Source organism: Panulirus ornatus, chromosome 59 (assembly GCF_036320965.1).
Source record: "Panulirus ornatus isolate Po-2019 chromosome 59, ASM3632096v1, whole genome shotgun sequence".
In the NCBI taxonomy this organism is placed as follows: domain Eukaryota; kingdom Metazoa; phylum Arthropoda; class Malacostraca; order Decapoda; family Palinuridae; genus Panulirus; species Panulirus ornatus.
In genome coordinates, this window is record NC_092282.1 from 7,756,487 (window position 1) to 7,782,933 (window position 26,447).

At 38.9% G+C, this 26,447-nt stretch overlaps 1 protein-coding gene across 3 annotated transcripts in view; it reads left to right on the forward strand.

The window, feature by feature from the left end:
- LOC139767320 (uncharacterized) overlaps positions 1 to 26,447 on the forward strand; it is a 133,953-nt gene that overhangs the window by 90,898 nt on the left and 16,608 nt on the right. For all 3 annotated transcript variants that reach the window (XM_071696604.1, XM_071696602.1, XM_071696601.1), the window contains 2 exons: positions 2,149 to 2,253; positions 16,381 to 16,527. In XM_071696604.1, coding sequence (XP_071552705.1) covers positions 2,149 to 2,253; positions 16,381 to 16,527 — 252 coding nt within the window. The remainder of the gene's footprint in view (positions 1 to 2,148; positions 2,254 to 16,380; positions 16,528 to 26,447) is intronic.

Here is a 26,447-nt window from a genome sequence, read left to right on the forward strand (position 1 = left end):
CACCTAGCTCTGGCTAATATATATATATATATATATATATATATATATATATATATATATATATATATATATATATATATATATATATATCGAGATTTCGTTCTGTTATCCGCTGCGGTTGGCGGAGTCCTGCACAGATATATCAGTTTTCATGTATTTCGTGGCATCCGCTGATTTTGTTTTGTTTTGTGCATTTTTTATCTCCCTGACCTACTTCCATACGACTTTGGGGTTAAGGGTTATGCCTTATTATGTCAGAGAACCGTGGAGTCGTTCTCGAGGGTCGTATCGCCAGGTTTGAGGGTCAGCCTAGCAACTTTTTTCTGATTCATAGTTTGCGGTAGAATTATAGATTAAGGAAACACCTTAATAGTATGGGGGAGTGATCTTGTTCATTGATTTGATATAATCATTTATAACAGGTGAATTTTAATTCGTTGTCATCATGTAGAGAAAAGACTTTGCCATGATATCATGAAAGAAGAAAAGATAATGAAATTTAATTGACATTCCATGGCGATGGCGCACAACTGCTAAAGACCATCACTACATTGCGTAAGAAACCACCTCACATGATGGGCTGTGGATCGGTGAGTACATTATATATATATATATATATATATATATATATATATATATATATATATATATATATATATATATATTCCTGTGAGCACGGAATATCTTGATCGCGCGCAAAATTGTGATCCTTTCCAATATATATATATATATATATATATATATATATATATATATATATATATATATATATATATTTATATATATATTTTTTTTTTTTTTACTTTGTCGCTGTCTCCCGCGTTTGCGAGGTAGCGCAAGGAAACAGACGAAAGAAATGGCCCAACCCCCCCCCCCCCCATACACATGTATATACACACGTCCACACACGCAAATATACATACCTACACAGCTTTCCATGGATTACCCCAGACGCCTCACATGCCTTGATTCAATCCACTGACAGCACGTCAACCCCGGTATACCACATCGCTCCAATTCACTCTATTCCTTGCCCTCCTTTCACCCTCCTGCATGTTCAGGCCCCGATCACACAAAATCTTTTTCACTCCATCTTTCCACCTCCAATTTGGTCTCCCTCTTCTTCTTGCTCCCTCCACCTCCGACACATATATCCTCTTGGTCAATCTTTCCTCACTCATCCTCTCCATGTGCCCAAACCACTTCAAAACACCCTCTTCTGCTCTCTCAACCACGCTCTTTTTATTTCCACACATCTCTCTTACCCTTACGTTACTCACTCGATCAAACCATATATATATATATATATATATATATATATATATATATATATATATATATATATATATATATATATATATATATGATTCCGGTTAGCGTGCATGTTCGTTCGTGCTTGCTTGGTATGCTGCATAAACGAACTGAGCGGCGCCTTGAAATCATAATCTACTAACATGCACACAATTCAAGTGTCATGAATGCAGTCATTTAGGTCAGCGGGAAATGGTTTGTGTTATTAATGCTGTTTCAGGCTGCATGCTTTTGAAGGAGTCTTAGCTTTAATGAATATGTGAACGCAAGTGCAAGGTCAAAGGTTTCGTTATCTTAAAAAGGTCGTTCCCTCATGCCCAAGTATTTAAACGATTTTGATAATTACACTAGTATTAGAATGATGATCGACAAAGTTCAAATTGCCAAATTAAGCAAGTTCTGTGTGTGTGTGTGTGTGTGTGTGTGTGTGTGTAAAGATTCGCATAGACAACTTGGCACGGGATGTACAATTGAAAGACTTTTCTCAACTTTTTAAGGTTAAAAACAAATTACACATTTATTTATGTAGTTATACAATGTGTAGGATAATTTACATTTAGCCTGTAAGTTAGTGAAGTTTGGTGTACATTTTGTAATCATATGTAATGAAGATAGCCTGGTACATAATTTATGTAAAATCTAATAGTATTTATTATGAAATCACAGCTAGGTGTACATTTTATCATAATTTACGTGTAATCTATTTGTTGTTATGGCATGAATTGGTGTACGGTATACAGTTACTATTTACATGTCTTTACTAATTCACTTACCTTTATGAAGGTCCAGAATTTGGTTGAGGATTAGTTTTTACAGAGAAATTAATGATCATTTCAGAGTAAGCAGAGTGCGCGCGGTCACCCGACCATCACGCACGTCAGCAGCGTCAAATCTCCTCAGCCACCTCCTAGGGCCAAGCCAAAGCCGCCGCCAAAGCCTAAGGTATGGGACGAGGTCTCTTCCTGGACAAGTTCATGTGGAATATATATATATATATATATATATATATATATATATATATATATATATATATATATATATATATATATATATATATATATACATATATATATATATATATATATATATATATATATATATATATATATATATATATATATATATATATATATATATATACCACTTTATCGGCATTTGCCCGCCTCTAGAATGTTAAGGAATGTTTTTATGAACATCAGGTTGACGTTAAAGGGATTGAAATTCCTTTTGATACGGGGAAATACCCAGGGCTTTTTTATTCTTAGGAAGTGGGGGCAGTAGTCAAAGTATTATCCTGACATTATATTTCTTTTGTTTCTAGTTTTTAACAGGATTTATAAGCTCTCGATAGAGTCGTCGTTTGAGACTAATTAATCCGTTCCTTCTTGAAGTGTAGGGAAAGTGGGTAGGATTGGAATTCAAACCAGTCAAGTTTACCAACCCCATGAGCGGGGTTCATTCAACCCCTGACCTACGCCTGCCTCAAGGTAAATGAGAGGTGAATCATAAAATAAAAGTGACGACAGAGGAGCGTAATTAGAAAACGCCGACACAGTAGCGATATGTTGTATCTTGGCTAAAATAGTCTTTAATCTGATTCAATTTACTTGGGGATGAACTTTCGCAAGTCAGCGATGTATTTATTCTTTCGATTTACACGCAAATTGGCCTAGACTTCTTTCGTAGAATTTCTTTATCACCATATGATTTTTCAGCTTTAATATTCGATCTATGGTGAGGGTATTGTGTAATTTTTTTTCATGAAGTGCATTGGTAATTGTTGTAAACCTTAATGAAATTTAAGTTAAAAGATTTTTTTTATTTTTAGTCAAATGGTATATATTGATTTACAGAAAATTTTTGTAATTTGATGAAACCCTCAGATATTAATGACGAGGTATTACCATTTCCCCTCACAATCATATCTGTATTTACAAAACACGTAAGATTTTTGGTTTATTTTTCAGATAAGTAACGCCGGAACTGTATCATGTGTTGCTATTAGTCATCCTTTTTGGATATTATTCGTAAACAAACCTAAAAATTAGGTAAAAGTACTAGAACTCACTTTAAAATCACCTCTTCCTGTATGTTTTAGTTAAGTGATTTTACCTCTGATTATACACGAAAATAATGCTGAGGAGAGACGCAAGCTTTTCCTCATTTGGATGGCACACCCATCCAAATTTCTACCATGAATCAAAAGGAAAGGCTTATGTGAAGTGGTTAAACATAACATAACAGCAGTGCCTCGTACTGGAGCGAATGAAGCTCAGTTGATTATGGAATATTTCTTAACTTTTAGGATGCAGATGTTGCGATGATTCATATACGAATTTTTCTGGGCACCGTGGAAGATGGGGTCATACTCGACGTGTTTATGATTTTGCCGGGTTTAACTGTGTCGAAACTGAGCTGTTAAGATGCTAAGTGTGACCTAGAAAGAGAGATATAAGCAGAAATTGTTTTGGCAACGTTGAATTTATCACATTCATTGTTCATTGTGAAGTCTGTTAGAAATGCTGAAAAGAAATTTTCATAAAGATATGTTCCAAATGAGGATTGTGCGCCAGAATAATATATCTTATGAAACTTTCTTTTGTCATTTTATTTGATAAGCCATGGTCAGGTTTATTATAGTATACCATAAAACATTTTCTATAAGCCAGCGGCAACTGTTTACAGTCACAGGGCTTAACCGACGCTTTTCGAAGTAATGGCAAGAATGTGGCTTGTCACTTTTGGAAATAGTCACCCTATATAAGACACAGACCTGGACAGAATACATGGTGGCAGTTGTGAAAAGGTCGTCAGGCCGTCACAGAATACAATGACCTGGGTAAAAGACATGACGAGGGCTCTTGTCCCCTTGATCTTAAACGAAATCAAGAGGCGGTGACGTAACTGTGTGTTGCAAATGGCAGAACTAGTTCGACAAGAAACAATATAACCTCTGTGTTTTGGCAGGTTTTAAGAAGAGATCTGATGAAAAAAGTTACTCTATTTCATGTCTTGTTTGGGGGATGAATTACTGTACTTGCACGTATAATTCATACGAATTCCCAGCACCAGTAGATAACATGTCTAACCCAGCTACAGTGTTATGGAATGAGCTTGCCAGATTTGATGTTCATTTTGCTTCAGAGAAAAAGTCTGTAGGCTGACAGTTAAAGATTTCAAAAGTGTGTGCAACGAACAGCAGAATCTCAAAATTCCTGCATCACCAGACTCAGGAACTTATGCAAGGAATATGAATATGAAGATCAAGAAGAAAAATCTGATGAAAAAGTTACTCTAGTCCATATCTTGTTTGGGAAATGAATTACTGTACTTGCACGTATAATTCATACGAATTCCCAGCACCAGTAGATAACCTGTCTAACCCAGCTACAGTGTTGTGGAATGAGCTTGCCAGATTTGATGTTCATTTTGCTTCAGAGAAAAAGTCTGTAGGTTGACAGTTAAAGATTTCGAAAGTGTGTGTAACGAACAGCAGAATCTCAAAATTCCTGCATCACCAGACTCAGGAGCTTATGCAAGGAATATGAATATGAAGATCAAGAAGAAAAATCTGATGAAAAAGTATCTCTAGTCCATATCTTGTTTGGGGTATGAATTACTGTACTTGCACGTATAATTCATACGAATTACCAGCACCAGGAGATAACATGTCTAACCCAGCTACAGTGTTATGGAATGAGCTTGCCAGATTTGATGTTCATTTTGCTTCAGAGAAAAAGTCTGTAGGCTGACAGTTAAAGATTTCAAAAGTGTGTGCAACGAACAGCAGAATCTCAAAATTCCTGCATCACCAGACTCAGGAACTTATGCAAGGAATATGAATATGAAGATCAAGAAGAAAAATCTGATGAAAAAGTTACTCTAGTCCATATCTTGTTTGGGGAATGAATTACTGTACTTGCACGTATAATTCATACGAATTCCCAGCACCAGTAGATATCCTGTCTAACCCAGCTACAGTGTTATGGAATGAGCTTGCCAGATTTGATGTTCATTTTGCTTCAGAGAAAAAGTCTGTAGGCTGACAGTTAAAGATTTCAAAAGTGTGTGCAACGAACAGCAGAATCTCAAAATTCCTGCATCACCAGACTCAGGAACTTATGCAAGGAATATGAATATGAAGATCAAGAAGAAAAATTTGATGAAAAAGTTACTCTAGTCCATATCTTGTTTGGGGTATGAATTACTGTACTTGCACGTATAATTCATACGAATTCCCAGCACCAGTAGATAACCTGTCTTTACCCAGCTACAGTGTTATGGAATGAGCTTGCCAGATTTGATGTTCATTTTGCTTCAGAGAAAAAGTCTGTAAGCTGACAGTTAAAGATTTCAAAAGTGTGTGCAACGAACAGCAGAATCTCAAAATTCCTGCATCACCAGACTCAGGAACTTATGCAAGGAATATGAATATGAAGATCAAGAAGAAAAATCTGATGAAAAAGTTACTCGAGTCCATATCTTGTTTGGGGGATGAATTACTGTACTTGCACGTATGATTCATACGAATTCCCAGCACCAGTAGATAACCTGTCTAACCCAGCTACATTGTTATGGAATGAGCTTGCCAGATTTGATGTTCATTTTGCTTCAGAGAAAAAGTCTGTAGGCTGATAGTTAAAGATTTCAAAAGTGTGTGCAACGAACAGCAGAATCTCAAAATTCCTGCATCACCAGACTCAGGAACTTATGCAAGGAATATGAATATGAAGTTCAAGAAGAAAAATCTGATGAAAAAGTTACTCTAGTCCATATCTTGTTTGGGGAATGAATTACTGTACTTGCACGTATAATTCATACGAATTCCCAGCACCAGTAGATAACATGTCTAACCCAGCTACAGTGTTATGGAATGAGCTTGCCAGATTTGATGTTCATTTTGCTTCAGAGAAAAAGTCTGTAGGCTGACAGTTAAAGATTTCAAAAGTGTGTGCAACGAACAGCAGAATCTCAAAATTCCTGCATCACCAGACTCAGGAACTTATGCAAGGAATATGAATATGAAGATCAAAAAGAAAAATCTGATGAAAAAGTTACTCTAGTCCATATCTTGTTTGGGGAATGAATTACTGTACTTGCACGTATAATTCATACGAATTCCCAGCACCAGTAGATAACCTGTCTAACCCAGCTACAGTGTTATGGAATGAGCTTGCCAGATTTGATGTTCATTTTGCTTCAGAGAAAAAGTCTGTAGGCTGACAGTTAAAGATTTCAAAAGTGTGTGCAACGAACAGCAGAATCTCAAAATTCCTGCATCACCAGACTCAGGAACTTATGCAAGGAATATGAATATGAAGATCAAGAAGAAAAATCTGATGAAAAAGTTACTCTAGTCCATATCTTGTTTGGGGAATGAATTATTGTACTTGCACGTATAATTCATACGAATTCCCAGCACCAGTAGATAACATGTCTAACTCAGCTACAGTGTTATGGAATGAGCTTGCCAGATTTGATGTTCATTTTGCTTCAGAGAAAAAATCTATAGGCAGACAGTTAAAGATTTCGAAAGTGTGTGCAACGAACAGCAGAATCTCAAAATTCCTGCATCACCAGACTCAGGAACTTATGCAAGGAATATGAATATGAAGATCAAGAAGAAAATGATACAAGAGATCAGTTAGTATATGGATGCTGAGTTGCTTTCTTCGTGATAGAGTCATTTAAGAGAATGACCCTACTTTCGCCGCAGCTGTCAATATTTGTGTGGCTCACAGAGCATCAGTGAAGCAGATTTTAGTATTTCACTGTGAAGGATTGGAAGTTGTCAACAAGGTGCCTTTGAAGAAACCTATGAAGAAGACAGATACAATGAAGACATGCAACATGACTACATCTGGACATGTGCCTTTGAGGAATGCAAGTTCTGTGGCAACAGGTATATTTAGAAGACAGAAAGCAGATATTATGGTTAGATCTGTAGCAAGTGGAACAGAAGAATCACTGCAAGTAAATGCAAATCAAAACCTGAGAAGGATTCAAGGAGAAGTATGATCAGCAGTATTCATGTCGATGCAAGCACAGAAGACGATCCCTGAAGTTCAATAAGTTATAAGCTTTCAACATGATTGAACAACAAGGTCATCGTCATCCACAGAGGTAAATGGTAAGCAAGTGAAGTTTCAGGTTGAATGTGTTTCAAGTGTGAATTTTATTCCTCAGTATATATTTCCTGAAAAGCAGGTAAAGCCCTCTAATAGTGTTGCACATGTGGAATTTTTGTAAGGTAAATCCATTGGGAAAGTGTTGAGTACTTATTATCAATTGTAAGACTGTAAAGAAATATTCTGTATTCTGTTGTAGAACAGGTACTTGTAATAATTTTGGGTTAGAGAGCATCAGAACATGAATCTGATAGGTTTGAGTTATGAGAATGTTAGTGCAGTGCAAGATGGTATTTCCCAGAGGAAATGGGAATCAGAGATATATAGATAGAGTGCCGATCGGTATTAAACAGATGGTTCACAAGAAGCTTAATGACTTACAGAAAGGAAGAAATCAGATGACTAGAACTTCCATTGATCCACAAGTGCTGAATAAAGACCTAAAAAAGAGAAATGCATCCTCTATTAGTGATTGGTGACCTTTCAAAGGCTAGATTGTTAAAGTTTGATTTGAGGAATGAATATTGGCATTGTGTACTAGATGATCAGTCATTCTATAGTATTACATTTCAGATGTCACTAGGAAGGTGTAGATGGTGAAGACTTGGCTCATCTGGGAGTCATGAAATGTTGTAAGAGAGGCTGAATACAGCCCTGGAGGGTCTGAAAAGAGTTGTATGTGTGGCTGATATATTAGTTTATGATATTGGAGACAATAATGAAGTAGCTAATGATAATCATAATTGTGATGTATGTAAACTGTTTTAGAGATGTGGGAAGTAAGGGATCAAGTTCAATAATTTTTAGTCAGAACTGAGGAAATCTGAGATTTGTTGGGCATAACATATCTAAGTGTGGTTTGGTACCTGATCCCGATGAGACAGCATCCATCGTAAAGATGAAAACCCCTGAAATGTGAGAGAGCAGAGAGATTAGCAGGCATAATGGCTTACTTAGATTCTTGACTAAATTGTCTGATGTAATTGATGTGATGGAGCCTAACCATCAACTTGCTGATATTGATGTTTGAATGGCAATAAGGAGGAGTACAGGAGGAAGCTGTAGATGACTTGAAGCAGTTAGTGGCTTCTCCAGAGTTAGCTCTCTTGGACTGAAATAAACCACTTGTAATTCAGAGTCATGCTAGTCAGGTAGGGTTAGTTGCTGTGCAGTTGCAGGAAGGTAAACAATATCTTGTACAAACAGAGGAGTTACTTCTATAGAGACTAGGTATGCATAGATAAGGAGGTGTTAGCAGTTGTATTTTCAAAGTTTCTTTAGTATACATTTGGGAGACCAACTAGATTTAAGGGTTATGTTAGAACCAAGTAAATATCTTACTGCATAAGGATATTCATGTAATTGTGCCATAATGATTTCTTGTAGTTTGAATACTTACATTTATTACAATCTTATTATATTTTTGTAATAAACAGGTATTTTCTAAGTTGATGTACAGATATACAGAACAGTTCTGTCTTTCAAAAGATAAAGGATATAACTATAGTCACGTTTATTGCGAGCTATCATAGTACTTTTCTCCATGCGCCTAGTTACTATTTTTACACCCACAAGCATATAAATGACTATTTTGAAAATATGCTGAGCAAGGTAACATTGGTTTCTCTCCTCCAAAATATTAAGCATATGTATGATATATTCTTGCCTTAATACTGAGGTTTTACAATGTATGATCTTTTTCTGGAAGTTTGGAACAGACATACTTTTAGCCGGGAGTCTTTGACCAGATGCCATAGGAGCTTTAACATCCATATGGTTTTTAAGTTTCCCCATCTGTTGCTTAGAAAATCTTCCATTAATATTGGGCAGGTTTTTCTTTCATTTTGATAAAGATTTAAGCATAAGTCAGTTGACTTTTCTCCACAAATGAACTGTGAATGGCGTAAGCAGTAGACCCTCTGTAATGGTGACAAGTGGATTGGTACGCCTTTAGGTTTTTTAATGTTTGTGAAATATGGATTTGCACGTCCTTTGATTCCCTTTAGTCCATTGAGTTTGTTGTGGTAGTGAGTAGGGGTTGGTAACATCATATCCATTTTGTTTGGTTATTAGATTGTGAGTAGGCAAGTCTGGTTTGGGTACTTTTAGTTACTTAGTTGTTTATGGGCTGCTCTGGCAGTAGAATTTTTTTTATGTTTGGGAGGTGAATGCAAGAGTTTTGGAGAGGGGCAAGTATGCAGTATTTTGTGGATGAGAGGGCTTGGGAAGTGAGTCAGTTGTTGTTCGCTGGTGATACAGCGCTGGTGGCTGATTCGGGTTAGAAACTGCAGAAGTCGATGACTGAGTTTGGTAAAGTGTGTGAAAGAAGAATGCTGGGAATAAACGTGAATAAGAGCAAGGTTATTACGTTCAGTAGGGTTGAGGGACAAGTTAATTGGGAGTTAAGTTTGAATGGAGAAAAACTGGAAGAAGTGAAGTGTTTTAGATTTTTGAAAGTGGATTTAGGAGTGAATGGAACCATGGAAGTGGAAGTGAGTCACAGGGTGGGGGAGGGGGCGAAGGTTCTGGGAGCGTTGAAGAATGTGTGGAAGGCGAGAACATTATCTCGGAGAGGAAAAATGGGTATGTTTGAAGGAATAGTTGTTCCAACAATGTTATATGGTTGCGAGGCCTGGGCTATAGATAGAGTTGTGCGGAGGAGGGTGGATGTGTTGGAAATGAAATGTTTAAGGACAATATGTGGTGTGAGGTGGTTTGATCGAGTAAGTAATGAAAGGGCAAGAGAGATGTGTGGTAATAAAAAGAGTGTGGTTGAGAGAGCAGAAGAGAGTGTATTGAAATGGTTTGGTCACATGGAGAGAATGAGTGAGGAAAGATTGACAAAGAGGATATATGTGTCAAAGTTGGAGGGAACGAGGAAAAGTGGGAGACCAAACTGTAGGTGGAAGGATGGAGTGAAAAAGAGTTTGAGGGATTGGGGCCTGAACATACAGGAAGGTGAAAGGCATGCAAGGAATAGAGTGAATTGGAACGATGTGCTGCCCGTGGATTGAACCAGGGCATGTGAAGCATCTGGGGTAAACCATGGAAAGTTTTGTGGGGCCTGGATGTGGAAAGGGAGCTGTGGTTTCGATGCATTATACATTACAGCTAGAGACTGAGTGTGAACAAATTTGGCCTTTGGTGTCTTTTCCTAGTGCTACCTCTCGCGCATGCGGGGAGAGGGTATTGTCATTTCATGTGTGGCGAGGTGGTGACGGGAATGAATAAGGGCAGCAAGTATGAATTATGTACATATGTTTATATATATATATATATATATGTCTGTGTATGTATATATATGTGTACATTGAAATGTATAGGTATGTATATGTGTGTGTGTGGGCATTTATGTATATACATGTGTATGTAGGTGAGTTGGGCCATTGGTTTGTCTGTTCCCTTGTGCTACCTCACTAATGCAGGAGACAGCGACAAAGTATAATAAAAATAATATTAGTTATTTATTATACTTTGTCACTGTCTCGCGAGGTAGCGCAAGGAAACAGACAAAAGAATGGCCTAACCCACCTACATACACATGTATATACATACACGTCCACACACGCACATATACATACCTATATATTTCAATGTATACATGTATATACATACACAGACATATACATATATACACATGTACATAATTCATACTTGCTGCCCTTATTCATTCCTGTTGCCACCCCGCCACAAATGAAATGACAACCTCTTCTCCCCACATTCGTTCACACCCAGTCTCTCGCTGTCATTTGTGATGCATTGAAATCACAGCTCCCTTTCCACATCCAGGCCCCACAAAACTTTCCATAGTTTACCCCAGACGCTTCACATGCCCTGGTTCAATCCATTGACAGTATGTCGGCCCCAGTATACCACATCGTTCCAATCCACTCTATTCCTTGCATGCCTTTCACCCTCCTGTATGTTCAGGCCCTGATCGCTCAAAATCTTATTCACTTCATCCTTCTATTTCCAATTTGGTCTCCTACTTTTCCACATTCCCTCCACCTCTGACACATATATCCTCTTTGTCAATCTTTCCTCACTCATTCTCTCCATGTGACCAAACCATTTCAATACACTCTTTTCTGCTGTCTCAACCACACTCTTTTTATTACCACACATCTCTCTTACCCTTTCATTACTTACTCGATCAAACCACCTCACACCACATTATTGTCCTCAAACACCTCATTTCCAACACATCCACCCTCCTCCGCACATTCCTATCTATAGCCCACGCTTCACAACCATATAACATTGTTGGAACCACTATTCCTTCAAACATACCCATTTTTGCTTTCCGAGATAATGTTCTCACTTTCCACACATTCTACAACGCTCCCGGAACTTTTGCCCCCTTCCCCACCCTGTGACACACTTACGCTTCCATGGTTCCATCCGCTGCCAAATCCACTCCCAGATGTCTAAAACACTTCACTTCCTCCAGTTTTTCTCCATTTAAACTTACCTCCCAATTGACTTTGTCCCTCTACTGTACCTAATAACCTTGCTCTTATTCACATTTACTCTTAGCTTTCTTGTTTCACACAGTTTACCAAACTTGTCACCAGCTTCTGCAGTTTCTCACCCAAATCAGCCACCAGCGCTGTATCATCAGCGAACAACAACTGGCTCACTTCCCAAGCCCATATATATATATATATATATATATATATATATATATATATATATATATATATATATATATCGAGGATGTAAGGCATGTGTACGTGTAGGAAGAGAGGAAAGTGATTGGTTCTCAGTGAATGTAGGTTTGCGGCAGGGGTGTGTGATGTCTCCATGGTTGTTTAATTTGTTTATGGATGGGGTTGTTAGGGAGGTAAATGCAAGAGTCTTGGAAAGAGGGGCAAGTATGAAGTCTGTTGGGGATGAGAGAGCTTGGGAAGTGAGTCAGTTGTTGTTCGCTGATGATACAGCGCTGGTGGCGGATTCATGTGAGAAACTGCAGAAGCTGGTGACGGAGTTTGGTAAAGTGTGTGGAAGAAGAAAGTTAAGAGTAAATGTGAATAAGAGCAAGGTTATTAGGTACAGTAGGGTTGAGGGTCAAGTCAATTGGGAGGTGAGTTTGAATAGAGAAAAACTGGAGGAAGTGAAGTGTTTTAGATATCTGGGAGTGGATCTGGCAGCGGATGGAACCATGGAAGTGGAAGTGGATCATAGGGTGGGGGAGGGGGTGAAAATTCTGGGAGCCTTGAAGAATGTGTGGAAGTCGAGAACATTATCTCGGAAAGCAAAAATGGGTATGTTTGAAGGAATAGTGGTTCCAACAATGTTGTATGGTTGCGAGGCGTGGGCTATGGATAGAGTTGTGCGCAGGAGGATGGATGTGCTGGAAATGAGATGTTTGAGGACAGTGTGTGGTGTGAGGTGGTTTGATCGAGTGAGTAACGTAAGGGTAAGAGAGATGTGTGGAAATAAAAAGAGCGTGGTTGAGAGAGCAGAAGAGGGTGTTTTGAAGTGGTTTGGGCACATGGAGAGAATGAGTGAGGAAAGATTGACCAAGAGGATATATGTGTCGGAGGTGGAGGGAACGAGGAGAAGAGGGAGACCAAATTGGAGGTGGAAAGATGGAGTGAAAAAGATTTTGTGTGATCGGGGCCTGAACATGCAGGAGGGTGAAAGGAGGGCAAGGAATAGAGTGAATTGGAGCGATGTGGTATACAGGGGTTGACGTGCTGTCAGTGGATTGAATCAAGGCATGTGAAGCGTCTGGGGTAAACCATGGAAAGCTGTGTAGGTATGTATATTTGCGTGTGTGGACGTGTGTATGTACGTGTGTATGGGGGGGTTGGGCCATTTCTTTCGTCTGTTTCCTTGCGCTACCTCGCAACCGCGGGAGACAGCAACGAAGGTATAAAAAAAAAAAAAAAAAAAAAAAATATATATATATATATATATATATATATTATGTAGAAAGAAAGAGTTAAGGTTGTACCCTGACACAGAATTTTGTTGTAGAAAATGGGCTGTTAAGAGACAAGGGCCTAAGTGCCTAAGCCATGCACACACCTGGCAAATCACTAAACAACTTTGTCATACTCATAGCCAAGTTTTGCAGTTATTTAAGTTTAATGTGTGTATACAGTTTCTGGCTTAGTTATCATTTGTTTGCCAATAGCTATTAAATTCACTAGCATACATTCATACTAGTTTGCCCCAGCCACAAGTCTTCATCATGTGGGTGAAATTTTTTTATTTCCAATTAAACTTATATTATTATGACAGCTAAACAATTTCACTTATTCATAATTGTTTCATGATTATTTAGCTGTTGTAATCCTGAATAAGGTTACATATTCTTTGCACACACCACTTGAATTAGTGATTGACATCATTTCACTTAAATCAGACACAAGTTTCCCTGTATCCAGATTTAGGAACTTTGCTATAAGGGAAAATTTTGGGTAAGAAATCAGTTTACTTCAGGTATGTTATGAGATAGTATCTATAGAATAATGTCAGCCTATAAATGGTTATTATCTCATGTAAAGGAAAGAGAGGAAATGAGAATCAGTACTTCATATGCCACCATTTTTTTCAGAAAGGCAGATTAATTCAGTGTGAATAATACCAAGTGTAAATAATACCATTTTACGGTCATTATATGTTGTGCATTCAAATCAGAACAAACAGTCACTCTGTACATGTTATTCACCGTGAATGAATGAACACTCAGTCATGTACTGGAAAATATCAAAGTTGGTAGACCTTTTGATTAGATATTGGAATAGTGAAGACTTCAGTTGCTATAGGAATACTACAAGAGTAGCTATCCAGATAACCATACAAGTGTCTTAGGTAGTAAGTGTGAATAATTTTCTGAAGGGAAATAAATTTTATTGGTTAATAACTATACTTTTTTTTCTGGAAACTAAGAGGTAATACAATCTTACTTAAATATTCTTATGTTAATGGAAGAAAGATTTCTACAATGCCTGATTAAATGTGGCATTAAGATCTTGTCCATTGACTCCATAAAATTTTCATATTTTTGTGGCTAAGGATATTCTTACCTACTAAATAGGCTCATTGATTTGCAGCATCCATGTATCCAGGGATTAGATATCATAATTGTTTACAGAAATTGTCATATAAATGCTTGGTTATTGCAGTACTCTTACCCTGATCCTGACTTGGATATCATTCATGAATTAAAATGCTGCTCTTAGCATGGAATTCAGTTCTTTGAAGAAGCTTTTAGGAGTTTTATTAGTGTATGAAAATATGCATTTTATAGTAATACTAATGTATTAGTCACAAATAGTTCTCTCAAATGTGCATGCTAATAGTTAAAAGACAAATAAACTTTTTGATATTAATTAGGTAAAGATGTGTATGTTAGTAAAGAGAACCTTAGAGAACCCTTATTCACTGTTGTTAACCTAACTCTATATAGCTTTTTACATAAGAATGTTTAGAACACGTGGAAAATGATTTCCTCTTCTAGATAGGTAGGTGTTTAAGCAAAGGAAATAAGCTAGAGCCATGCATTTTTGTAGGATGATGATAAGGCAGTTTCCCAATAGCAAACTGCATTTCACCCAGCTTATCCCGAAAAGGCAGGATCACCTTGCACAAACCACTGGTTGTCACAGTATCCCCTATGCACGCAAATGGCCATACTATGAATCCAAAAGTACTGTAATGTTTCCAGATATATGCATGACCATATTCCCATGAAATCCCTAACTACATTGTAGGGAGTGAAAGAGAAGGAGTGATAGGAGGTTGTGATGAAAAGGAGAAGGTTTGCCATTACCACCGTTTTGATCATATATTTCATTTTTTTCCTTATTTTCTTCCATTTTTCAAAATGCACATGATTAATCGCCTATCTTATGGTTAATGCTGAAGACACCCCAGCCTCTCAAAAGTCTAGCAGGTTTGTTTCACATGTATACCAGCTTAGTTTTCTATCTAGATTTCCATGTCTCCCCTATGTGACCTGTTCTGCCTGTGAAAGTTGATAATTTGTAAGAGGCTGCACATGTTGCTGTTGTCTGTGTTTTAGAACTTTTAAAACAGGTTAAGAACATTGGGAAGAGCATCAGTCTTTGGCTACTGAGCTGCACTATAATACGGATACCGAATATTAGTTGCACAGTGTCTGAATAGAAGAGTGTTGGGCTATTGTACTGCCACTTTTCTGCAAAGCAGAACTCATGGGAGGCTGGTGTCACTGATGTCTGTTGTTTGTCAGAAACACATATGTACTCTATAAATTAATATTACAGTGGCTGAGCCAGTGAATTTTATAAAGAGAAGGTACTCTTAACACTGGGTGTTCACAGCTACTACCTATTACAGCTGCTGTTGCATCTCCATACACCTTTATTTGTTGCAACTAATTGACTACTTATGAGATATGAAAATGTCTCACATGGCTTTTCTTTATATATTTTTTCTATATTTCAAGTTGAAAGTCTTTTTGAGGATGTTTTGAATTCACTGGTAGGATTATTCAGTATGGGTTATGTCTCCACTTGCTTTGCTAAGTAATAATCTATTTGAATATTGTAGATTTGTTGCAAAACTATCATATCTGTTAAGATGTGCCTAGTTCTCATCACACATTGTCCTTAAGGGACAATTCATTATGCTAAACACAAGTGGGGACTGTTGTAGATTTTAATCGCAGTAGGTTTTCCAAGCCTTTTGCTAGGGCCAAGAATCTGAAACACATTTCCAAATTGATGAGCTGGATTTCCTATGGCAAGAGAAATTATTTTAAAAATATTATGTCAGATGTATTAGAAACCATGAAAAAGTGAAGCACTACTTTCATAACACCTGTAAAGTTAGCCAGTGGTAGCTTTTCTTAATTTGTGTTTCCATAATGAACATGTCTGAAATATGTAACTTTTACATTGTTTGAATTGCTCAAAAATACAAAGTTAACGTTGTATCTATCTTTCAGGCACCACCCGCTGCCTCTCAACGACCATCAAAACCAGTCCCTGGACTCTCCAGCTGCAAGATTTGTGGCCGCAACTTTGCACCCGACCGAATTGAAAAACATGAAACCATCTGCTCTAAATCACAGACCAAGGCTAAGAAACGAAAGGTAAAGTAACTGGGAACAAACATTTTGATATATATATTTATTTTATGTTTATTATGCTTAGTCGCTGTCTCCCTTGTCAGCGAGGTAGCGCAAGGAAACAGACAAAAGAATGGCCCAACCCACCCACATATACATAAATGCCCACACACACACATGTACATAACAATACCTTTCAACGTATACATACATATACATACACAGACGTATACATTTATACACATGTACATATTCATACTTGCTGCCTTCCTCCATTACAGTCGCTACCCTGCCACACTTGAAACAGCACTCCCCTCCCCCCGCGCATGTGCAAGGTAGCACTAGGAAAAGACAGCAAAGGCCACATTCGTTCACATTCAGTTTCTAGCTGTCATGTATAATGCACTGAAACCACAGCTCCCTTTCCACATCCAGACTTCACATGCCCTTGTTCAATCCATTGACAGCATGCCGAACCCGGTATATTTCCAGTTCACTCAATTCCTTGCACGCCTTTCACCCTCCTGTATGTTCAGGCCCCGATCGCTCAAAATCTTTTTCACTCCATCCTTCCATCTCCAGTTTGGTCCCCTTCTTCTCTTTGTTCCCTCCACCTCTGACTCATATATCCTCTTTGTCAATCTTTCCTCACTCTTTCTCTCCATGTGACCAAACCATTTCACACTCTTTTTATTAACACACATCTCTCTTACTCTTCCATTACTTACTTGATCAAACCACATATCGTCCTGAAGCATTTCATTTCCAACACATCCACCCTCCACACAACCTTATCCATAGTCCTTGCTGCGCAGCCATACAACATTGTTGGAACCACTATTCCTTCAAACATATCCATTTTTGCTCCGAGATAACGTTCTCGCCTTCCACACATTCTTCAATGCTTTCAGAACCCTCGCCCCTTCCCCCACCCAGTGACTCACTTCCGTTTCCATGGTTCCATCTGCAGCTAAATCCACTCCCAGATACCGAAAACACTTCACTTCCTCCAGTTTTTCTCCATTCAAACTCACCTCCCAGTTCACTTGTCCCTCAACCCTACTGAACCTAATAACCTCGCTCTTATTCACATTTATTCTCAGCTTTCTTCTTTCACACACTTTACCAAACTCAGTCACCAACTTCTGCAGTTTCTGACCTGAATCAGCCACCAGTGCTCTGTCATCAGCAAACAACAACTGACTCACTTCCCAAGCCTTCTCGTCCTCAACAGACTGCATACTTGCCCCTCTTTCCAAAACTCTTGCATTCACCTCCCTAACAACTCCATCCATAAACAAATTAAGCAACCATGGAGACATCACACACCCCTGCCGCAAACCAACATTCACTGGGAACCCATATATATATATTGTAATATAATAGTAGATGGAAACCTTAAAGATTGAATCTTGCATATCATTCATATCAATGAGTGTCAAGATGGTATTTGTGAGGGATTTTGAATAGGGTTGTATGGACCACCTCAGAGAACAGGATTTATGTTATGAGAGGTACTTTGCCCTATTGTAAGAGGATACGTTCTCCCAGAATCATATTCTACTCTCAAGTATTAGTTAAGGCTACTCATCCTGCTTCTTACATAAGCAGTAATTTAAAAAGTGCATTAAGATTAGCAGCATTTTATTGAGCATCAGTTTTCCACTTGCATACTGCTGCCAAACAGCATTCGTTTGGGCCAAAATCACATTTGACACAAAAAATTATGACAGCATTTGAGGGGAGGGTTTATTAATGGATGCATAGAGCCAGCACTTCATTGGTTGTCAAGTTACACACCTTTGACCCAGGTAGCTGTCTTCTTTTTGCCTCACTTGCACATGGACTGCTGACATTTTGTTCATACTCATACAGTCTCTCCTTGTTACATATAACATTGAACAACACTTTACACGCAGTGTCATATGAAGCCTCGAATGGTTTGTGTTTTGTTCGTTGGGAGTGACTATCCACTTAATGTGGTTGGAGGCTGTGAGGTGGACTCATGGCTGTCTGGGATTGAAAACTTCTTTGGAGATGCAGACATTCAATTCTTGGTGAGCCATTGTTCCAGTTGTGTATTATAGTGGTGCATCTTTGATGTTGCTGCTGTGTTGTCAGGGTTATGTGATTATGAGATCACTTGTTCATGTAACCTGTCCCAGTTAGTTCTTGAGTGTGGTGCTGATGTGCAGAACGTGATATTTGGTGAGGTCCGCTGCTGTTGGGGTAGGTTGGGAGTTTGGTTGGTTTGTTGCATAGGTTGAGGATATTGAGAGATTGCAGTTGATGTATGAGTAAATCACCTTGGAGATCACTGATGTTTGTGTTGAACCAAGTGGAATGGTGGGCATTGAAATCCCCACAGAAGTGGGGAATGCTGACGAGGTTCTCCCACTGGGGAGTGTATCTTTGGGGGCAGGTGGGAGGATTAGGTTTTACATATGCTGTAAATGTTTTGGACATTGACAAAATTGTTTATACTCTCAGCATTTTCTTTGATCCCTGATGTGTAAAATTAAAAACAAAGCATAAAAGTAATACTCAATTTTAAGAGGGTCAGCAGTTGAATATCTTTTAGCATACCCCATAGAATTGATCTAAGTATGTGTGCATATTCTATATTAATTTGTTGATCTCTGATTATACATTTGTATTTCATTATTCAGTTTGTCTAGTATGGCTAGGCCCAGACAGGTGAGAAGTGATTAGCTTGGCTGGTTTTCTGCTGTGGCGGTAAAATAGTCTGATGTACATTATGAGTTTCTCTCCCCTTATAAACCCAAACCAGACATAGCTTTACACCACAGTGTGCCAATTGTTTTAAAGGTGATAAAGGTTATTAATAATGATATACTCAGTTTTCACTCATTAAAATTCCGAGGTACATTTTTATCCTGAGAAATTTCCGTACAAATGTCCATTTATATTGGCTTAAAAATATCTATGACAAACATTGCTCTTTACTAATTTACTGTTTTTTTCCCCCTTGGATCAGCATAAGGTTGGTTAAATTGGTATTATCTTTGTTGCATGTTTCACATTCTAAGATACTGCATGACTTTAGGGATCTGGATGTGTATACCTACAACACTTTTTAGTTTATTTGCTTATTCTTAGGACTGGCATACAGTCATAGTGGACTTCATTCTTCTTCTCTTAATTTGCTAAAGCAATTAGAGGACAAATAATGGACTGACTGTTCCTGTCTCCATATTTTTTCAAGTTTTGACATGCCATTTTTTATCAGCTCCCTTCAAAGCCAAAAATTCCATCCCTTAAACATTGGTCCACTGATATTACCACATTACTGTTTGCTAAAGAGAAGTAGTCAGTTTAAGGATGCTTGCCAGAACTTTCACTGTGATACTCATGCCTTCTCACTTGCAAGGCATGGATACATATTTTCTTAAGATGTAAGAAAGCATTTTGTCCTTGTTCATTTCTCATGAAAAAATCATCATTACTTATAAGAATACAAAGATATTCATGATTCAAGTATCACAGGAACCATTTCTGTATGAAAAGTACTGTTCACAAGCTTAGAAACACTGAATTTAAGTAATTGATATTAGAAAAGTTTGAGTTAGAATATGCATGTAAATGTGGACTTTTGAGTTGGGCATCCACTCTCATGATATAGAGAGACACACATGGGCACACCTTACCATATCAGTTAGAATCTTGGGACTCCCTCATGTTTGTAGATTTCATCACATTAGTAAGGGCTGAGAGTGCAAATGCTTAGTATTGAAATTTATTGGATCATCTGTTGTCAAGATAATAATGTTTTCTTGTAGACAGGTAGAACTGAAAGTATTAGAAACTTTACTATACTTTTATGGACAAAATTGATCTTAACCTGTACTAAATATTTGTACATTACATTCTCCCCTATCCCTGGGGATAGGGGAGAAAGAATACTTCCCACACATTCCTCACGTGTCGTAGAAGGCGACTAAAGGGGACGGGAGTGGGGGGCTAGAAACCCTCCCCTCCTTGTATTTTGACTTTCTAAAAGGGGAAACAGAAGAAGGAGTCACGCGGGGAGTGCTCATCCTCCTCGAAGGCTCAGATTGGGGTGTCTAAATGTGTGTGGATGTAACCAAGATGAGAAAAAAGGAGAGATAGGTAGTATGTTTGAGGAAAGGAACCTGGATGTTTTGGCTCTGAGTGAAATGAAGCTCAAGGGTAAAGGGGAAGAGTGTTTGGGAATGTCTTGAGAGTAAAGTCAGGAGTTAGTGAGAGGACAAGAGCAAGGGAAGGAGTAGCACTACTCCTGAAACAGGAGTGGTGGGAGTATGTGATAGAGTGTAAGAAAGTAAACTCTAGATTGATATGGGTAAAACTGAAAGTTGATGGAGAGATGGGTGGTTATTGGTGCATATGCACCTGGGCATGAGAGTAGCTGAATAAGTGTGTTAGTGGTTTTGATGCACGAGACCGGGTTATAGTGATGGGTGATTTGAATGCAAAGGCGAGTAATGTGGCAGTTGAGGAAATAATTGGTATACATGGGGTGTTCATTGTAAATGGAAATGGGGAAGAGCTTGTAGATTTGTGCTGAAAAAGGACTGGTGATTGTGAATACCTGGTTCAAAAAGAGAGATATACATAAGTATATGTATGTAAGTAGGAGAGATGGCCAGAGAGCGTTATTGGATTACGTGTTAATTGATAGGCATACGAAAGAGAGACTTTTGGATGTAAATGTGCTGAGAGGTGCAACTGGAGGGATATCTGATCATTATCTTGTGGAGGCGAAGGTGAAGATTTGTAGAGGTTTTCAGAAAAGGAGACTTGTGTGAGGAAGTACCAGGAGAGACTGGGTACAGAATGGAAAAAGGTGAGAACAAAGGAGGAAAGGGGAGTGGGGGAGGAATGGGATGTATTTAGGGAAGCAGAGATGGCTTGCGCAAAAGATGCTTGTGGCATGAGAAGCGTGGGAGGTGGACAGATTAGAAAGGGTAGTGAGTGGTGGGATGAAGACGTAAGATTATTAGTGAAAGAGAAGAGAGAGGCATTTGGACGATTTTTGCAGGGAAATAATGCAAATGAGTGGGAGATGTATAAAGGAAAGAGGCAAGAGGTCAAGAGGAAGGTGCAAGAGGTGAAAAAGAGGGCAAATGGAGAGATTGGGTGAGAGAGTATCATTAAATTTTAGGGAGAATAAAAAGACGTTTTGGAAGGAGGTAAATAATGTGCATAAGACAAGGGAACAAATGGGAACTTCAGTGAAGGGGGCTAATGGGGAGGTGATAACAAGTAGTGGTGATGTGACAAGGAGATGGAGTGAGTATTTTGAAGGTTTGTTGAATGTGTTTGATGATAGAGTGGCAGATATAGGGTGTTTTGGTCGAGGTGGTATGCAGAGTGAGAGGGTTAGGGAAAATGATTTGGTAAACAGAGAATAGGTAGTAAAAGCTTTGTGGAAGATGAAAGCCGGCAAGGCAGCGGGTTTGGATGGTATTGCAGTGGAATTTATTAAGAAAGGGGATGACTGTATTGTTGACTGGTTGGTAAGGTTATTTAATGTATGTATGTAATGTATGTGTGGTTCCAACAATGTTGTATGGTTGCGAGGCGTGGGCTATGGATAGAGTTGTGCGCAGGAGGATGGATGTGCTGGAAATGAGATGTTTGAGGACAATGTGTGGTGTGAGGTGGTTTGATCGAGTAAGTAACGTAAGGGTAAGAGAGATGTGTGGAAATAAAAAGAGCGTGGTTGAGAGAGCAGGAGAGGGTGTTTTGAAATGGTTTGGGCACATGGAGAGAATGAGTGAGGAAAGATTGACCAAGAGGATATATGTGTCGGAGGTGGAGGGAACGAGGAGAAGAGGGAGACCAAATTGGAGGTGGAAAGATGGAGTGAAAAAGATTTTGTGTGATCGGGGCCTGAACATGCAGGAGGGTGAAAGGTGGGCAAGGAATAGAGTGAATTGGAGCGATGTGGTATACCGGGGTTGATGTGCTGTCAGTGGATTGAATCAGGGCATGTGAAGCGTCTGGGGTAAACCATGGAAAGCTGTGTAGGTATGTATATTTGCGTGTGTGGACGTATGTATATACATGTGTATGGGGGTGGGTTGGGCCATTTCTTTCGTCTGTTTCCTTGCGCTACCTCGCAAACGCGGGAGACAGCGACCATTGTACAAAGGCAAAGGGGATAAGAGTGAGTGCTCAAATTAAAGAGGTATAAGTTTGGTGAGTATTTCTGGTAAATTATATGGGAGGGTATTGATTGAGAGGGTGAAGGCATGTACAGACCATCAGATTGGGGAAGAGCAGTGTGGTTTCAGAAGTGGTAGAGGATGTGTGGCTCAGGTGTTTGCTTTGAAGAATGTATGAGAAATACTTAGAAAAGCAAATGGATTTGTATGTAGCATTTATGGATCTGGAGAAGGCATATGACAGAGTTGATAGAGATGCTCTGTGGAAGGTATTAAGAATATATGGTGTGGGAGGCAAGTTGATAGAAGCAGTGAAAAGTTTTTATCGAGGATGTAAGGCATGTGTACGTGTAGGAAGAGAGGAAAGTGATTGGTTCTCAGTGAAAGTAGGTTTGCGACAGGGGTGTGTGATGTCTCCATGGTTGTTTAATTTGTTTATGGATGGGGTTGTTAGGGAGGTGAATTTTGGAAAGAGGGGCAAGTATGCAGTCTGTTGTGGGTGAGAGAGCTTGGGAAGTGAGTCAGTTGTTGTTCACTGATGATACAGCGCTGGTGGCTGATTCATGTGAGAAACTGCAGAAGCTGGTGACTGAGTTTGGTAAAGTGTGTGAAAGAAGAAAGTTGAGAGTAAATGTGAATAAGAGCAAGGTTATTAGGTACAGTAGGGTTGAGGGTCAAGTCAATTAGGAGGTAAGTTTGAATGGAGAAAAACTGGAGGAAGTGAAGTGTTTTAGATATCTGGGAAGGGATTTGGCAGCGGATGGAACCATGGAAGCAGAAGTGAATCATAGGGTGGGGGAGGGGGCGAAAATTTTAGGAGCGTTGAAGAATGTGTGGAAGTCGAGAACATTATCTCGGAAGGCAAAAATGGGTATGTTTGAAGGAATAGTGGTTCCAACAATGTTGTATGGTTGCGAGGTGTGGGCTATGGATAGAGTTGTGCGCAGGAAAGTGGATGTGCTGGAAATGAGATGTTTGAGGACAATATGTGGTGTGAGGTGGTTTGATCGAGTGAGTAATAATAGGGTAAGAGATGTGTGGTAATAAAAAGTGTGGTTGAGAGAGCAGAAGAGGGTGTTTTGAAATGGTTTGGGCACATGGAGAGAATGAGTGAGGAAAGATTGACTGAGAGGATATGTGTGTTTGAGGTGGAGGGAATGAGGAGAAGTGGGAGACCAAATTGGAGGTGGAAAGATGGAGTGAAAAAGATTTTGAGTGATGCAGGAGGATGAAAGGCGTGCAAGGAATAGAGTGAATTGGAACGATGTGGTATACCGGGGTTGACGTGCTGTCAATGGATTGAACCAGGGCACGTGAAGCGTCTGGGGTAAACCATGGAAAGTTCTGTGGGGCCTGGATGTGGAAAGGGAGCTGTGTTTTCGGTGCATTATTACATGACAGTTAGAGACTGAGTGTGAACGAATAGGGCCTTTGTTGTCTTCCTAGCGCTACCTCGCGCACATGAGGGGGGAGGGGGTTGTTATTACGTGTGGCGGGATGGTGATGGGAATGAATGAAGGCAGACTATGAATTATGTACATGTGTATATATATGTATATGTTTGTGTGTATATATATATGTATACGTTGAGATGTATAGGTACGTATATTTGCGTGTGTGGACGTGTATGTATATACATGTGTATGTGGGTGGGTTGGGCCATTCTTTTGTCTGTTTCCTTGCGCTACCTCGCTAATGTGGGAGACAGCGACAAAGCAAAATAAATAAATAATAATAAATATACATGAACTAAAATCAAAAGAGCTCCACTTTACTGTTATTTGTCATAAATGTTATATTAGGATACTGTATTGGCATTGAATACCCTTTGGTAAATACCTTCTGCATTTTGCAATTATTGCTGTGGTGTGTAAATGCATGAGAATCTGTTGGCATGAAGAACAGCTTTCCTTGTGTCATCAATTTGGAAAGAAAGTGAATATGAAAATAGATACAGAAACAAGCATTAACCATAGCCAAGTACAGATACACAACTTGATATTGTCCTCAGCTGTTTTGTCATGTCACATAATTAAGGACTTGAATGCTGCCTCGCAAATGCAGGAAAAGGCAAATTTGTATGAAGAAAGAATACTTCCTATGTATTCCCTGCGTATTGTAAAAGTCAGCTAAAAGGGGAGGGAGCGTGGGGCTGCAAATCCTTCCCTCCAGGTTTTACTTTATATATATATATATATATATATATATATATATATATATATATGGTGGATGTGTTGGAAATGAAATGTTTGAGGACAGAATGTGGTGTGAGATGGTTTGATTGAATGAGTAATGAAAGGGTAAGAGAGATTTGCAGAAATAAAAGGAGTGTGGTTGAGAGAGCAGAAGAGGGTGTGTTGAACGGTTTGAACATATGGAGAGAATGAGTGATTAAAGATTGACAAAGAGGATATATGTGTCAGAGGTGGAGGGAACAAGATGCAGGAGACCAAATTGGTGTTGGAAGGATGGAGTGAAAAAGATTTTGAGCAATCAGGGCTTGAATATACAGGAGGGTGGGAAGCGTGTAAGGAACAGAGTGACTTTGAACGTTGTGGTATACCAGGGTCGACGTGCTGTCAGATGGACTGAACCAGGACATGTGAAACATTGGGTAAACCCATGGAAAGGTCTGTGGGGCTTGAATGTGGACAGGGAGCTGTGGTTTTGGAGCATTACACATGACAGCTAGAAGCTGAGTGTGAACAATTGTGGCCTTTTTTTTTTGTCTGTTTTCTTAACACTACCTCGCTGATGGGGGAACCGATTATGTACAATGAAAAAAATATAAAAAATATATATATATATATATTTTTCTTTGCATACTATTTGCCATTTCCCGCGTTAGCGAGGTAGCGTTATGAACAGAGGACTGAGCCTTTAAGGAAATATCCTCACTTGGCCCCCTTCTCTGTTCCTTTCTTTTGGAAAATTAAAAACGAGAGGGGAGGATTTCCAGCCCCCCGCTCCCATATATATATATATATGTATATATATATATATATATATATATATATATATATATATATATATATATATATATATATGAACGCGCACCTTCATGGAGCATACAAAGCTCCAACAGCCAGGATCGAAACTGGGACCCCTTGTGCAAGAGGCAGGCATGCTAACCGCTAGGCTAAGGGACTGTGCGTTCATATACACTTTATTCGTATTCATATAACTCCGCGTTGTACAGTCAGGTTCGATAAAACGCTATCAGCTGGCTATGTGTTCTGTTCGGAAACAACCGATAGACCCCGTTGCTCACCATTGTGAGACGAAGGGTATTCGAGTACTTAGTATTTCGAATAGTTGTTTCCTATTATATAGTCCCTTAGCCTAGCGGTTAGCATGCCTGCCTCTTGCACAAGGGGTCCCAGGTTCGATCCTGGCTGTTGGAGCTTTGTATGTTCTATGAAGGTGCGCGTTCATATACACTTTATTCGTATATATATATATATATATATATATATATATATATATATATATATCCCTGGGGATAGGGGAGAAAGAATACTTCCCATGTATTCCCTGCGTGTCGTAGAAGGCGACTAAAAGGGGAGGGAGCGGGTGGCTGGAAATCCTCCCCTCTCATTTTTTTTTTTCAATTTTCCAAAAGAAGGAACAGAGAAGGGGGCCAGGTGAGGATTTTCCCTCTAAGGCCCAGTCCTCTGTTCTTAACGCTACCTCGCGAACGCGGGAAATGGCGAATCGTATGAAAAAATATATATATATATATATATATATATATATATATATATATATATATAT